Below are 14,216 nucleotides of genomic sequence, written 5' to 3'. Positions count from 1 at the left end.
TACCCTACCCTTGCCACAGCGCCCAACCTGGTAGCTGCCAACATTAGACAGTCCCTCACAGGAAAGGGAGGAAAGTGTAGCTACTTCAGGGTTGGTAACTTAGGAAGGAATTGAAGGTTCAAGGAATTAGAGGTCATGGTGAGAGTGAAAAACCAGTTTAGGGTTGTAAGGTAGAAAGAGAGGAGGAATGACAATAGATTATAATCAGATCAGGGAATTTCAGAGTTCATGAACATAGAAGTGGTGCATTTGTGTGTGATAACAAAGTCAAGGGCATGACCATTTTTGTCTTCTAATATGCAGGTAGGATTTGGGGAAGAGAGACTGTGAACCAGGACTGAACTCATTGATGAAAGAAAGCATGTATCCAGGAGGTTTTAGACAATAGCTGCCAGAATTGTGATTGGATGGTAGATATTAATTGAATGAACCTCAGATGAGAAGTTGCTGAGTGATATTGTAGAGGGAGAACCTGGAAGTGGCAATGGGGAGCAAAGAGTATGCCAACTCTCGTGAGTGAACATGCATCCAGGGCTGCTGTGTAATCAGGAGAGAACCTGGAAGATGGAAGGAGTAGATTGGGAAAGGACAAGATTTAAGATGAAAGTTTGTTACCAATAGAGCAGGTCTTCCAGAGAGCACAGTAGAAGGACTTGGTAGCTTTGGAGTGAGAGTGTGACATTGGGGACAGAGTGTGACAGAGGAGACTTGGGTTGAGGGGAAAGGGAATAAGGGATTGGATGGGAGTGGGGGATGGAGAATGAATTTGAAGCTGAGGGTTCAGAATCTCTGGGGTGGGGATGGTATGACCTGTGGGAGTTTTTAATTATTGAGGAGTAAGTTCAGGTAGGTCACCATTCCTAGGGGTTTGGTTTCAGGGCCTTTGGCAGCCCGGGTGAGGGGACCAGTGGGAGGTGCTGAAAGGCTAGAGTTTCTACCTGGGTACGATGGAATGGCATTTCTTAGTTTACTTGCATCATCTGCCTCCTTTGCTCCTTTTCACATCCTGTTGAAGGCAGAAGCTATTTTATTTTATTTGTTTTTTCCCTTTCTTTGCATCCCTAGCACTTGGCCCAGTGCCTGGCACATAGTAGATGCTTAGTAAATGCTTGTCTACTTGACTTTATTAAAGTTCCTTTCAACTCAGAATCTGTGATCAAAAGCTACTGCCATGTTAGTGGTATTTAATCAAAGCTAGCATTTATATAGACTTAAATTTTGCAGTGTTTTACAAACATTATCCTAATTTATCCTTACAACAACTCTGGGAGGAAGGTTCTATTATTCCATTTTCCAGATGAGGCAATTGAGACAGATTGTGGTTAAGTGACTTGCCCAAGGTCATACAGCTAGTAAATGTCTGAGCCTGGATTTGAATTGAAGACTTCTGATATCAGGTCTAATACACTATTCATTGTATCATCTTGCTGCCTAATGAGAGGCAAGGAAGACAAGGACAACTGAAAACCACAAATCAATCAACCAGCAAACATTTATTAAGGACTTTCTATGTGTCAGGAGCTGTTCTAAGCAATGGGGATATGAAGAAAAATATGAAATATTTTGTGTCAACAAGGTCCTTAAATTCTAATGGGGGAAACAGCATATGCCTATATAGTTCCATATGAAATACCTACAAAGCAGGTATAAATACGTCAAATATTACCCAGAAATTTAAAATCCCTTCCTTATAGACTTGAAAACAGGAATCTGTCATTTATCTTTGTATTCTCCATAGTGACCAATATAAGACCTTAGTGATAAGTAGTAGATGTTTGTTAAATTAACCAACATTTTACCTGCTTTACTACCTAGTAGCAAACAGCTAAATGATCATAGAATGATCTTTTATTTCCCTTACTCACTTCAAAGTGAAGAGCTATGGCACAGTACAGAAACAAACAGTACAGTACAGTACAGAAACAAACATCCAAAAAAATGTTTTTTAATGTACTGATAAAAATCTTAGTAATTAGCAGCAAAATAGCCAAAATATAGGCAGCCGGTAAGCTAATCAGCTCTTAGATAATTAATGGTTGAGTGCAATCTTGTTGGAAATTGTGGTACACAATTTCTTGAGCCGTTTTTCATTCAATGGATGTCACTACAAAAAAGCACTGCTATAAATACTTTGATGTATATGGGACCCATTAAGGTATGTGCCTTACAGCGAGAGCTTTGGGTCATATCTATATATTCACTTTCTTGGAATAATTGCTTTCTGGAATGTTTAGAATACTTCATAGCTTTACCAATAGTGCATGATTCTGCCTGTTTTTCTATAGCTGTTCCAACATTAGCTCTTCCTCTTTTTATCACAGAAGGTATATTTTTGTTTTACTGTCATTATAAAACTGAAGATTTTGAAACAGAGAACTGTGGGTAGTGGAGGGAGGGACAGATAAATAATCTAGATCACTTCATATGTTCATTGTTTGATGTCCTAATCAAGTTTGTTTCTTGTCCTCCAAGGAATCATCTGTTGCAGTTCACCTTAGATTCACCACCAATATCTCCTTTGCCTTCCTGCACAAAAAATATTTCTGGCAAAATCCAAGTTCCTAAAGGGCACATGCGTTCTTCCTTAAGACAGGAAAACAGAATGATGGATTCTTACTTGGTGAGAGAAAATCATTCTTCTATAAAAACACCAGAGAAGCCAAAGAGAGTCAAAGAAGATAAAGTCAATCCTATAGGAAAAAAACTCTGCAGTTCTGCAGGGTTAAAAGGGGCATCAAATGAATCAAGGGAGGCTCAAAGGTCCACTTCTGTTAATGGCCCTGAGAAACCCTCTACATCTGCTTTAAAGGAAGTTACTAAAGGTAGGAGATGGTTTTCTTGTATTTCTCCTTCTTTATAAAAAAAACTTCTCATCCCAGACAACAGTTATATAAGGTCATATTTCTGAAGTGGAAGGAGAGGAAAAGACACAAGTGCTTTTATGTTTGTACCAGCCCTTGACAATGAGATTAGGAATTGAGACTGAAGTCCCAGGCTTGTGCATCTAGATATTCCCCTTTCCTTCTCTGTATAGTATCCCTTGAGTGATCTCCCTAAAACACTACTTTCATTATGTCATTTTGCTTACAAACCCCTAATGGCATTGCCTCACCTATAGGAGAAAGACCAAATAATTTGACCTGGCATTCTGAGTCTTTTGTAGTCTGGCCTGCTCTAACTTTCTCACTTTATCTCTCATTATTATTCCTTAGCACACATTTCCTTTTCAAGCCCATCTCCTCACATTTTCCTGAATATCCGTGCTTGTTTCTACCTCCTAGGCTTTGCTCATTGGATTCGTTGCCCAAATCCAAATTATAGCCAACCTTAAGATCCTAAACCATTTGTTCTCCCGTTGATGTCTTCTTTCTTACTACTTCTGCAATACTTATTTCCTGGACCATCTATTTTGTATTTCAAGGGACTGAATATATACTGACTTACTTAACTGTTTCATTTGGGTATGTTTTCTTTCTTTAAAAATTTTTTTTTTCATTCTGAATTTACCAAACACCAAATAAAATAGGCATTTCTAAATATAAAGTAGAACAGAAAGAGGTATATGAAACCAGAAGCTTGTCTCATATAACATACTTATTCTATGAGTCCCTCTACTCACACAGTGGGCACCATATTGAACATACCAGTTTTTCATTAAATATTTGGTTTGAATTAGTTTATTAATAAAAACCTCTAGTATGGTCTTACTCTGATGCCTCATTTTGGAGGTGGCACATGGTTCTTTTAAGCCAAGCTATGCTAAGTTTCCATACTGGAAAGGCTTCATGTACAGACATGGAGAAAGACTGTGTCTATTTTTTAAGTCTAAACCTGTCTAAATTATGAGCGCCTTTGTTATTAGAAAGTTGGTTAGCAGGTGCTGAATTTTTTTGACAACTCGTAAAGGCCATCTACCAAGGTATGGAATGAAAGTCAGTAGAGAAAATTTCCATATTATTGAAATTACAGATCTTTTGTAATATTAACACGTGGATAAATTTGAAAAATGTAAGTGAATTTCACTTACAGTCTAATAAGGCCACCACATATTTTTATTGACTGAGTCTTTGCAACAAACTCTGGGTTATTACTTAGGCCTATAAGACCTTAATTAATGAATTTGTTATTATCTATTCTCTATTGCATTCATTCATTCAATCATTTAATCAATAAAAATTTATTAAGGGCCTACTGTGTACCAGACACTGGGCTGAATAAATGCTTTATGTAAGGTGTACTGTGTTAGACATTTTGAAGAATATGAAGAAGGGCCAAATCCTGGTCCCGCCCTCAAATAATAGCACAAATTGCCTTTTTTTTAAATATCTAATTTTTTTCTGTCAAAGAAAATCTGATTTTTCTCCCTCTTACTCCCCTCCTCCCATTGAGGAAGAAAAAAGAAAAGACCCCAGTTACAAACATGAATAATCAAGCAAAACTATTTCTGACACTATAGTAAAAAAAAAGAAGTCTTAATCTTCACTCTGAATTTTATCACCTCTGCTGTATATCAGGAGGTGGGTAGCATGTTTTATCATGAGTCCTCTGGAGTCATGGTTGCTTGTTTCATTGATCAGAGTTAATTGATCAGTCTTTCAAGGTTGTTTATTTTTATAATGTTGTTGTTGTTAAAATTTTTCTTCTAGTTCTGTTCACTTTACTCTGTATCAGTTCAAAAAAGTTTTCCCAGGTTTTTATGAAGCCATTCTTTTCATCATTTCTTATAGCAAAATACTATTCAGTCACATTCATATAACTCTTTCAGCCTTTCCCAAATTGATAGGCACCCTCTCAGTTTCCAGTTCTTTGCCTTTGTAAAAAAAGAAAAAAAAAGCAAAAAAAAGCTGCTATACATATTTTTGTACATCTTTAGATAGAATTTGTTTTTAGGACTAATTCTTCCTTTAAACAGTCCTTGCTGTTATTCCTCCCTCTCCCTTCTCCCCTTTTCCTTTTGTTTACCTGTTGGTTGAAATGTATTTCTTTACCCATTTGTGTGTGTTCTCTCTTTTTATCAGTTCAGATGGGAATGAGGTACATATGTCACCCAATCCCCTCTTCCTTTCCTCCTTGTTTTTACTTGTGTACTCCAATTATATGAGACAATGTCCCCCATCTTTCTTAAATCTTTTTTTGCCCTTTTTCCGGAGTTTATTCTCCTCCTTCCCATTTTAAGATCATTAAAACATAACAGACCTGTTCCCCAGATCACAGTCTCATTAGATTTGTTCTCTGACCACTGATTAGATAAGAATTCTGAGGAGATAAATCGTTTCCTACCTATTAGGAGACTAGGTATCATCTCTCTCTATTAGAATCCTTGTTTAGTCCTTTATGATTGTTTATTCATGTTTGTTTACCTTTTTATGTCTCTCTTGCTTTCTGCATTTGCACTTCAAAGTTTCTATGCAGCTCTTTGGTCTTTCCATCAAGATTTTTGGAGGTTCTCTATTTCATTAAAGGTTTATTTTTTTTTTCCACCTATAGGATTATACTCAGTTTTTCTGTTAAGTTATTCTTGGTTCTAAGCCTATATCTTTTACCTTCTGGAATACTGTATTCTAAGATCTTCTCTCCATTATAGTAGTGGCTACTAAATCATAATTGATCCTGACTGTGGCTGTTTGGTACTTGAATTCTTTCTGTCTGCTTATAGTATTTTTTTTTTTAATTTGATTTGGAAACTCTGGATTTTGACTCTGATGTTCCTGGGAAGTTTTCATTTTGAGGTTTCTTCCATGATGTTACCAGTGGATTCTTTCTATTTCCACTTTGTCCTCTGGTTCTAAGATATCTGGGCATTTGTCTTCTTATGATTTCTTGAAATACGATGTTTAGACTCTTTCTTGGGTCATAGCTTTCAAGTAGTCAATGATTCTTAAGTTATCTCTCCTTGATCAGTTTTCTAGGTCAGTTGTTTTTACTGTGAGATAATTTACACTTTTTTTTTTTTTTTAGTATCTTGACTTTGTTTTAATATTTATAGTTGTTTTGTGGAATCATCATTCAAATTTATAGGGAGTTTGTTGCTTGGGTAAGGTTTTGTACCTCTTATGCTAAGCTGATAATTCATTTTCCAATTCTTTCTTCCTTGCTCTCATTTCTTCTCTAGTTTTTCCTCTCCTGTACTCTCAGTTTTAAAGCTCTTAAAAAATTATTGCTTCATTTCTTCCAAGAATTCTTGTTGAATGTCTGGCCTCTGTTTTTCTTCTGAGATTTTGTTTGTTGATGTTTTGGAGCCATTCTCTTCTTCTGGTTTTGTATCTTAAGTGTCCCTGTCATCATAATAGCTTTTTATGGTAGGATTTTTTTTTATTTACTCATTCTTCCATCCTACTTTTTCACTTCTGACTTTATGTTAGGGTAGGTTCTGCACACTTCTGGTGGAAATGGCAGGATTGACCTTGTAACCTCTAGGTTCTGTCTCTCTCAGTCAGTTAATAAACATTAAATGCCTTCTAGGTGCCACCCATTGTGCTAAGTGCTAGGGATATAAAAAGACTATCTTTTGATAGTCTCTGCTTCAAAAAGCTCTCAAGCTTTTGCTACTTTCTTGGTATATTGAGTATTGTATTATTCCAGGATTTCAGAGGCAGCTCAGACTAGAAACCCGCACACTTTCAGTGTTACCAAGGTGTTCTGATCTAGAGCAAAGTCCGATTGCTGTCCTCCTGGTCTAAGCTGTGCAAGTTCTTGCTCTCGACTTAGGTCTGAGCAATGTGCCTGTGCTCTTGCTCCAGTTAGATTTCCAGTAGACTGCTGTTGGACTCAGCCATTATCAGCCAGCTGGAAAGTTCTACAGCTTTGGAATGACAGAACTTCTGGCTCTCCTTTGGTCTGCCCTGGAATTCCTGTCCTGATTATTGCACTGCAGGCTTCAGACTTGGCTTGAGGCTGTAATTGAGATCCTCCTCTGCTCTTGGGGTCAGAGCCACACTGCTACTGGCTTCTGAATGTACTTTATGCTTATAGTACATAGCCTAGGGTTTGTGGCCTCTTTGTTTGTTTTAAAAATTATTTAGTTAATATTTTATTTTCCCCCAATTACATGTAAAAACAATTTTTAACATTCTTTTTAAAAATTTTGAGTTCCAAATTAACTCCCCCCCCCCCAGAAGAAAGCAAGCAATTTAATATAGGTTATATATGTGTGGTCATACAAAATATTTCCATGTTGGTCATGTTGTGAAAGAAAACACAGACCAAAAAAAACCCAAGAAAAAGTAAAAAAAGTTTGTTCCAGTCTGCATTGAGACTCCATCAGTTCTTTCTCTGGAGATGGATAACTTTTTTTATCATAAGTCCTTCGGAATTGTCTTGGATCATTGTATTGCTGAGAATAGTTAAGTCATTCACAGCTGATCATCGTACAATATTGCAGTTACTGTGTATAATATTCTCCTGGTTCTGCTCATTTCATTTTGCGTCAGTTCATGTAAGTCTTTCCAGGTTTTTCTGAGAGTAGCCTGCTAGTCATTTCTCACATCTCTCATAGCACAATAGTGTTACATCACAATCATATACCACAATTTGTTCAGCCATTCCCCAACTGATGGACATCCTCTCAACTTCACATTGTTTGTGACCTCTTTGAAAGGCTACCCTTAGGCTTGGTCTGCTCTATATATGTGACCCAGAACAGGGTAGTTAGTGATAAAGCCACCACTTGGCTCTTGTTTTTGTACCCTTCAGAAAGTCAAGATTTTCTCTGCTGACTGGGGTAACTCTTCTTGCCCTGGTGCCCAGACTGTCCAGCACTAGAAAACTCAGTGTTGCTGGTCCCCTGTCTATCTCCCTTTTCTGACCTGGGCTGGAAAAATGACTGATTTTTTTCCTTGGATTTCCCTATCAGGATTTGGTCTGGTGTGTTTTTTGTGTTTGTATAGAGGAGTTATGGAGTGGAGTGTGGCTGCACTTCTCCCTGATGCTCTGCCATTTTAGCTCCACCTCAAATTGCCTGTAGTCTGATATAAGCTTATAACTGGAAAAAGAAAAGGGATGGAAGAATTGGATAATAATAGGGTTCAACAATAGTGCTGTCCAGTCTAACAGAAATTTCAGAGAATTAGTTGGTTATTATGTAATTTACTTCCAGCTTATGTGATTTTTTTTAGTGGAGTCTTCACAAAATAGCTGTGCATACCTTAGATAAAGGAGGTTTATCAAAGGATTTAACTAATAGGTGAAAACCTCCAGCTAATTCTCAGTCTTTTTACTTCATGCTTGGTATTCTTAACTTACGATCCTCCAAATTTCCTGACATCTTTTCTCACCTTGTTCTCCGTACATTCCCCTGACTTTCTACTTTGTTTTTCTAAAAGAGTATTTAATGACATACCTTAAAATATGCTTTATAAATACTATTATTGCTATTGTTTTGTTGTTATGACTTTTTATTTATATTTTTCTGCACCGAAAATTGGTAAATTTATTTTTTTCCTTTCCTCCAAATAATATGTATATTTTTAAATGCAGTGGAATGTCCTGTTTGCAGTGTGAGCATCCCTGAGGACTACATAAATAAGCACTTGGATAGCTGCTTATCACGGGAAGACAAGAAGGAAAGCCTTAGAAGGTGGGTAATTTAAACATAACTTATGGATAGATTAAACTTTTTGGCTCTCTTGTTTTATATATTGATTAAATTGAATTCAACTTTCATGTTGCCCTGTTGATATTGTCTCATTTTTCTTTATTTCTCATTTTTTCTTAACTCTTTCTAAATCTATTAGAGCAGTTAACAGGGTTTGACCTAAATAGAAAATCTATTATTTTAGAAATAGATTATGTCTTACTAAATTTTTTTCATTAGTTTCAAAATTGCAGTTAAGTCCCAACTCTCTTAGATGTCTCCTAATAGCGGTATTGTTTCTTTTGTCTACTGAGAGCTTCAAAATTTTTTAATGTGCTGATTTTTAGCAAGAACTTTAAATCTTTTTGTCTTGTAAGGCATTAGATGAATGGTGTCTTAGACAACAATTTTAATTTTAAAGAATTATTTATTTTTCATTTATACCTTTTAACCAAATATTAAGGAAATGCAAGCATACTTACTTAGTTTTAGCTGATATGCCAACTTGCTAAATATTCACCATCTCTGTGCTCACTGGATCCAGTTTTGTATTATTTTTGTCCTCACTGAGGATGTTCCAGATTAAGCATGGTATTCCTTAGCAGTCATTTGACTACTGTTGACATACCTGTTGATAAGTGAAGTGTTAAAGTTAAAATCATTTTCTTTTCTTTTTTTTTTTTTAAACCAGCTTGCTACCTACATCTTTATTATCTTGGTTAAATTTTTTTAGGTGCTTAGGGCTTTAGGTATTAGTAAGGCTTTTTATAGACCAACAGTTTTGAGAAGATCAAATGAAATAATATATGTAAAACATTTTGTAAGCCTAAATAAAACCTCATATAAATGTCAGTTATTATTTACTCTGTAAGAAACATGGGCCTATTTTAAGTTTCTAAAATCAGACTTGGGAATATCACACATTAAATCCAAAAGTTAAGCCATATACTTATCCTTTGATTTGTTATATGATTATTTTGAAGATGTAATTTTAGTCTTAAATGTGGTTTTTCTTTAATGTTTCAATTGGTTGGTTTAATAGTCTTTTTAATTGTCTTTAATTCATCTAAGTAACAACCAAATACAGTGGATAGAGAGCCAACTATATGTATTTTGTATGTATGTAGTTGTTTACTTTCTGTTGCCTGTATTAGAATGTGAACTTTTTGAGGATAGAGAGAGTATGTTTGTCTTTCTTTGTATTCCCAGTGCTTAGCACAGTGCCTGGCACATAAGTACTTACTAATAAATGCATGTTGACTGACTGACTGACCTTGGAGTCAGGAAGACCTTGGTTTAAATTTCACCTCCAACATAAATTGGTTATGTGACCCTGGTCTAATTGCTGAACCACTCATTGCCTCATATAATTCTGTAAGATAGGGATTCTTAAGCTTTTTTTGTGTCAAAAACCCCAATGACAGTATGGTGAAACCTATGGTCCCCTTCTCAGAATAATTTTTTGAAATAAATTTTCATTGAGATATTTTGTTTTATATCACTGGAATTTCTCCCAGAATCCCTGCCCTCCCCAATAGTCATCTCATATAACAAATACTTTTCTTTAGAGAAAAAAAAAGAGGAAGAGAAAAAGAATCAGCAAAAGTGATAAATGCATAGAAAAAAAATCTGAAAATATATGCAGTGTCCCATGCTCATGAACCTCCTCCCTCTGCAAAAGAGTGTCGGGGCAGTGTCTTCTCATATTTTCTTTTAGAGCTATGCTTGTTCTTTGTAATTTTGCAGCATTCATTTTTGATTGTTTGATGATTCTTTCCATTTACATTGTTGTCACTGTGATATTATTTTCTTGCTTCCACTTACTCCACTCTGCATCAGATCATGTAAATCTTTTCATCTTCTCTCTATTCATCATATTTGTCATTTCTTATAGCAAAGTTAATCACCAAGCATTTATTAAGAGCCTTCTATGTTCCAGGCACAGTGATAGTTCAACACATTCATGTATCATAGTTTACTTAGCCATTCCACAATTGATGTGTGTCTACTTTGTTTCCAGTTCTTTTTTTTTTTTCTAATTTTTTACTACCACAAAAAAAAAATGTTACTCTAAATATTATGTAATATGTGAAAACTTTCTTCTTATCAGTGACCTTCTTGGAGGATTTAAGTAATAGAATATCTGGATCAAAGATCAGTCAGTAAGCATTTATTAAGCATGTGCTATATGCCAGGCACTGTGCTAAGGGCTGGACATACAAAGAAAAGTGAAAGACAGTCTCTGCTCTCAAGGAGCTCTCAGTCTAATGTAGGAGTGCAAATGGTACATACTGGATATTTGAGGGTAGTCTCAGAGGGAAGGCTGGAAGTAAGGAGAACTGTGAAAGATTTCTTACAGAAAGTGAGAACTTTAACTGAGACTTGAAGGAAGCCGGGGAAGCTAGCTCTAATTCTGAACTAAATTCTAATTCTAATTTTAGGCATGAAGGACAGCCAGTTAAAATGTTTGGGGTTAGTAGATAGAGTGTTGTTTGTGAGGAATGTCAAGACGGCCAATGTCACTGAATAGTATAGTGTGTGGATAAGAGTAAGGTGTAAGAGGATTGGAAAGATAGGAAGAGGTCATATAATGAAAGGTTTTAAAGACCAAGCAGAAGATTTTAAATGTGGAGATAATAGGGAATCATTGGACTTTATTGAATGGTGTGGGAGATGATATCATCAGACCTTAGTCCTAGGATGATCAATCTGACAGCTGACTCTTAGATGGATTAGAGTGGGGAGAGACATGTGTCAGGGAGATCAATCAGTAGGCTATTGTAACAGTCCAGGCTAGAGGCGATGAGGGAGTGGTGCTATCAGAGGAGACAATGGGACATATACAGGTAGAAAAGACATAACTTGACAATTGATTGGATATGGGAGTGAGAAAGTGAATAGTTGAGGATGATACTTATGTTTTGTAAGCCTGGGTGATTGGAAGGATGGCAGTGCCCTCAACAGTAATAGGGAAGTTAGGATGGGATAAACGCTTAGGGGGAAAAGATAATTGAGTTCAGTTTTGGAGATGCTGACTTTAGGATGTTTATGAGACATCCAGTTCAAGCTACTAGACAGTTGGAAATGCTAGACTGGAAGTTGGAAAAAATGTTAATAATGTTAGACAGGTATATCTTGGAATCACCTGCTTAGGTAATGGAAATCATAGGAATTAATGGGATCACCAAGTAAAATAATATAGAGGGAGAAGATAAGGGGGCCCAAGATAGAGTCTTGGAGGATACCAGCTGTGAGTGGGTGTGACCTAGAAGACCAAGCAATGAGGATTGAGGAGTGGTCAAATAGGTAGGAGGAGAATGAGGATAGAGTGGTGTCATGAAAACCCTAGAGAGAAGAGAGTTTCAGGGAGAAGAGGTGATTGATAATGCACCAGGCTGCAGAGAGATCATAAAGAGTAAAGATTGAGAAGAAGCCATTAGGTGTTGCCCTTAAAAGATGATTAGTAACTTTGCAGAGAGAAGTTTCAGTTGCATGATGAGGTCAGAAGCCAGACTGTATGAAGTTAGGAGGGTGACAGGAAAAGAAGTGGAAGCATAGATTGTAGACACCTTTCTAGTGGGGAAGATAGCACAATTAAGGGTTTTTTGAAGATAGAGGAGACATGGACATATTTATAGGTAGCAGGGAAGCAGCCAGTAGATGGGAGAGATAGAAGATATTTGAGAGAGTGAGGATGATGAAGAAAGAAACCTGCTGGAGAAGATGGGGTAGAATGGGGTCACTTGTGCATGTAGACAGGTTTACTTGGCAAGGAGAAGGGCCACCTCTTCGAATGAGACAGAGGTGAAGGAGGAGATAGTGGTAGAAGGCATCTGGGTGGTGTGAGATGAAGAGAAGAAGGATCTCTTGGTGAATGTCTAACATTTTTTCAGTGAAATGAGAGGAAAGTTCTCAGCTGAGAGGCTGGGGGACAGGGAGCTCTAGGAGGGATAAAGAGGTTTGGAAAAGCTGCTATGGTGAATGAGATACTGAATTAATTAGGGAAGTATAAAAGGATTATCTTGCCACACTGAGTGTCCCCTTGAAATTGTGTCGTAAACTTTTAGAGTGCCACATCAGTATAGTTTTGCATTTTTGTCCAGCTCCATTCTTCAGGAGGAGCCAGAAGCGGTGGAGTGGGGAGTAATACAAGGCAGGTGCTTGGAAAGATAAGCTCTTTGATAAGATAAAGGGTCAAAGGACATAAGAGTATGTTGTAAAGTGGAACCGCGGGTGAAGATGAAGCAGGGAAGAGATTGTAGCCAGTGTAGAGGTGGTGGTTTTGGAATGAAATGAGGGGTAGAAGGGTGGAGGAATTAGATGTTGTAGTGAGGAGGAAGAACAGGGTTTGGAGTTGCAAGGCAAAAAGAGGTGGAATGACAACAGATCATGATCAGATAAAGGAATAACAGAGTTCATGAACATGGATGTAGAATACTTGTGAGCACTGAACTCATTGAGGAAGAAAGGAGAGTGTCTTTAAAGTCTGGACATTTTTGTTGTTTTATTTGCATAATTTGATAATGATAGTACTACTGATGGTAGTGATTCATGGCCCCACGGACTATGTACTGGTTCGCTCATCTTCCCAGAAGAGCTCTACTATTGACTCTGGTCACGTGTTGTCATCTTTACCAATTTGTTGGGTGTGATGTGAAATCTCGCGAGTTATTTTGATTTAAATTTCTGTTACTCTTTTTCATGTGGTTGTTAGTAGTGTGCAATTTTTCCTTAGAGAACTGTTTGTTCATATCTTTTAGTCATATACATATTAACATATGTATCAGCTGTCTATATTAGAATGTTTTCTAAATATTAGTAGTTGAAGGGTTCGCTAAATTTCATTTAGTGATGAGTGACAGTAAAGATGCAATTTTTTTTCCCATCCAAGTTCACGGACACCCTGAAATTTATGCTCTAAGACTGTAATGAACAGAAGATAATTTCCTCTTGAAAAGTGCTGTACACCAATGAAATCTCAGTTCTGGATTCTCCTTCCTCCTTGTGACTATATCTGATCATGTCTATTGGTGAAAATAGTTTTTTTGAATTACATGCTTGCTACTAGCACATTGACTTGGCCGTGCTCCTGTTTTGATCTCTATAATTACTACCAGCCTTCTTTTTCATCTGTTGTAGATATTTTTACATGTAGCTGTTTCCAGGTATACAGTTTAATTTGTCATTTTCTGATATTTGGGGAAGGCATGGACAAAAATATGTTTTGCTTTCCCTAAATATCAGATAATAACTTAAACCTTGAATTCTTCCAACATCCTGCTATCTGTAGTAGGTGCTTAATTAATTATTGTTTAAATTTAGTCTTGAATAAATGATTAATTTTAATAAAAAAAAGTAGTCCTTTTCCTGAATTTTTTTTTTTTTGAAGAGGCAGTTGGGTTAAGTGACTTGCCCAGGGTCACACAGCTAGTAAGTGTCAAGTGTCTGAGACCGGATTTGAACTCAGGTCTTCCTGACTCCAAGGCTGGAGCTCTATCTATTGTGCCACCTACCTGCCCCCTTTTCCTGAATTTTCTTTCCAGATCATAGACTTTAAAGCAGGAAGGTCCCTTAGAGATTAACTGGTACCATCCTTAGATTTTATATATGAGCAAACTAAGACCAACTAGGTTAAGTGATTTGT

The 14,216-nt window shown here is 36.7% G+C and overlaps 1 protein-coding gene across 6 annotated transcripts in view; it reads left to right on the top strand.

Moving 5' to 3' along the window:
* The window catches only part of RAD18 (RAD18 E3 ubiquitin protein ligase), a 133,665-nt gene that overhangs the window by 24,073 nt on the left and 95,376 nt on the right, over positions 1–14,216 (top strand). For all 6 annotated transcript variants that reach the window (XM_027864088.1, XM_027864085.1, XM_027864086.1 and 3 more), the window contains exons 5-6: positions 2,473–2,822; positions 8,476–8,575. In XM_027864088.1, the coding sequence (XP_027719889.1) occupies positions 2,473–2,822; positions 8,476–8,575 (450 nt within the window). The remainder of the gene's footprint in view (positions 1–2,472; positions 2,823–8,475; positions 8,576–14,216) is intronic.

The sequence above is a fragment of the Vombatus ursinus genome, unplaced genomic scaffold (assembly GCF_900497805.2).
Source record: "Vombatus ursinus unplaced genomic scaffold, bare-nosed wombat genome assembly UNPS02014773.1, whole genome shotgun sequence".
Classification (NCBI taxonomy): domain Eukaryota; kingdom Metazoa; phylum Chordata; class Mammalia; order Diprotodontia; family Vombatidae; genus Vombatus; species Vombatus ursinus.
The sequence above is the reverse complement of the archived record's forward strand: the minus strand, read 5'-3'. Positions and strand labels throughout refer to the sequence as shown.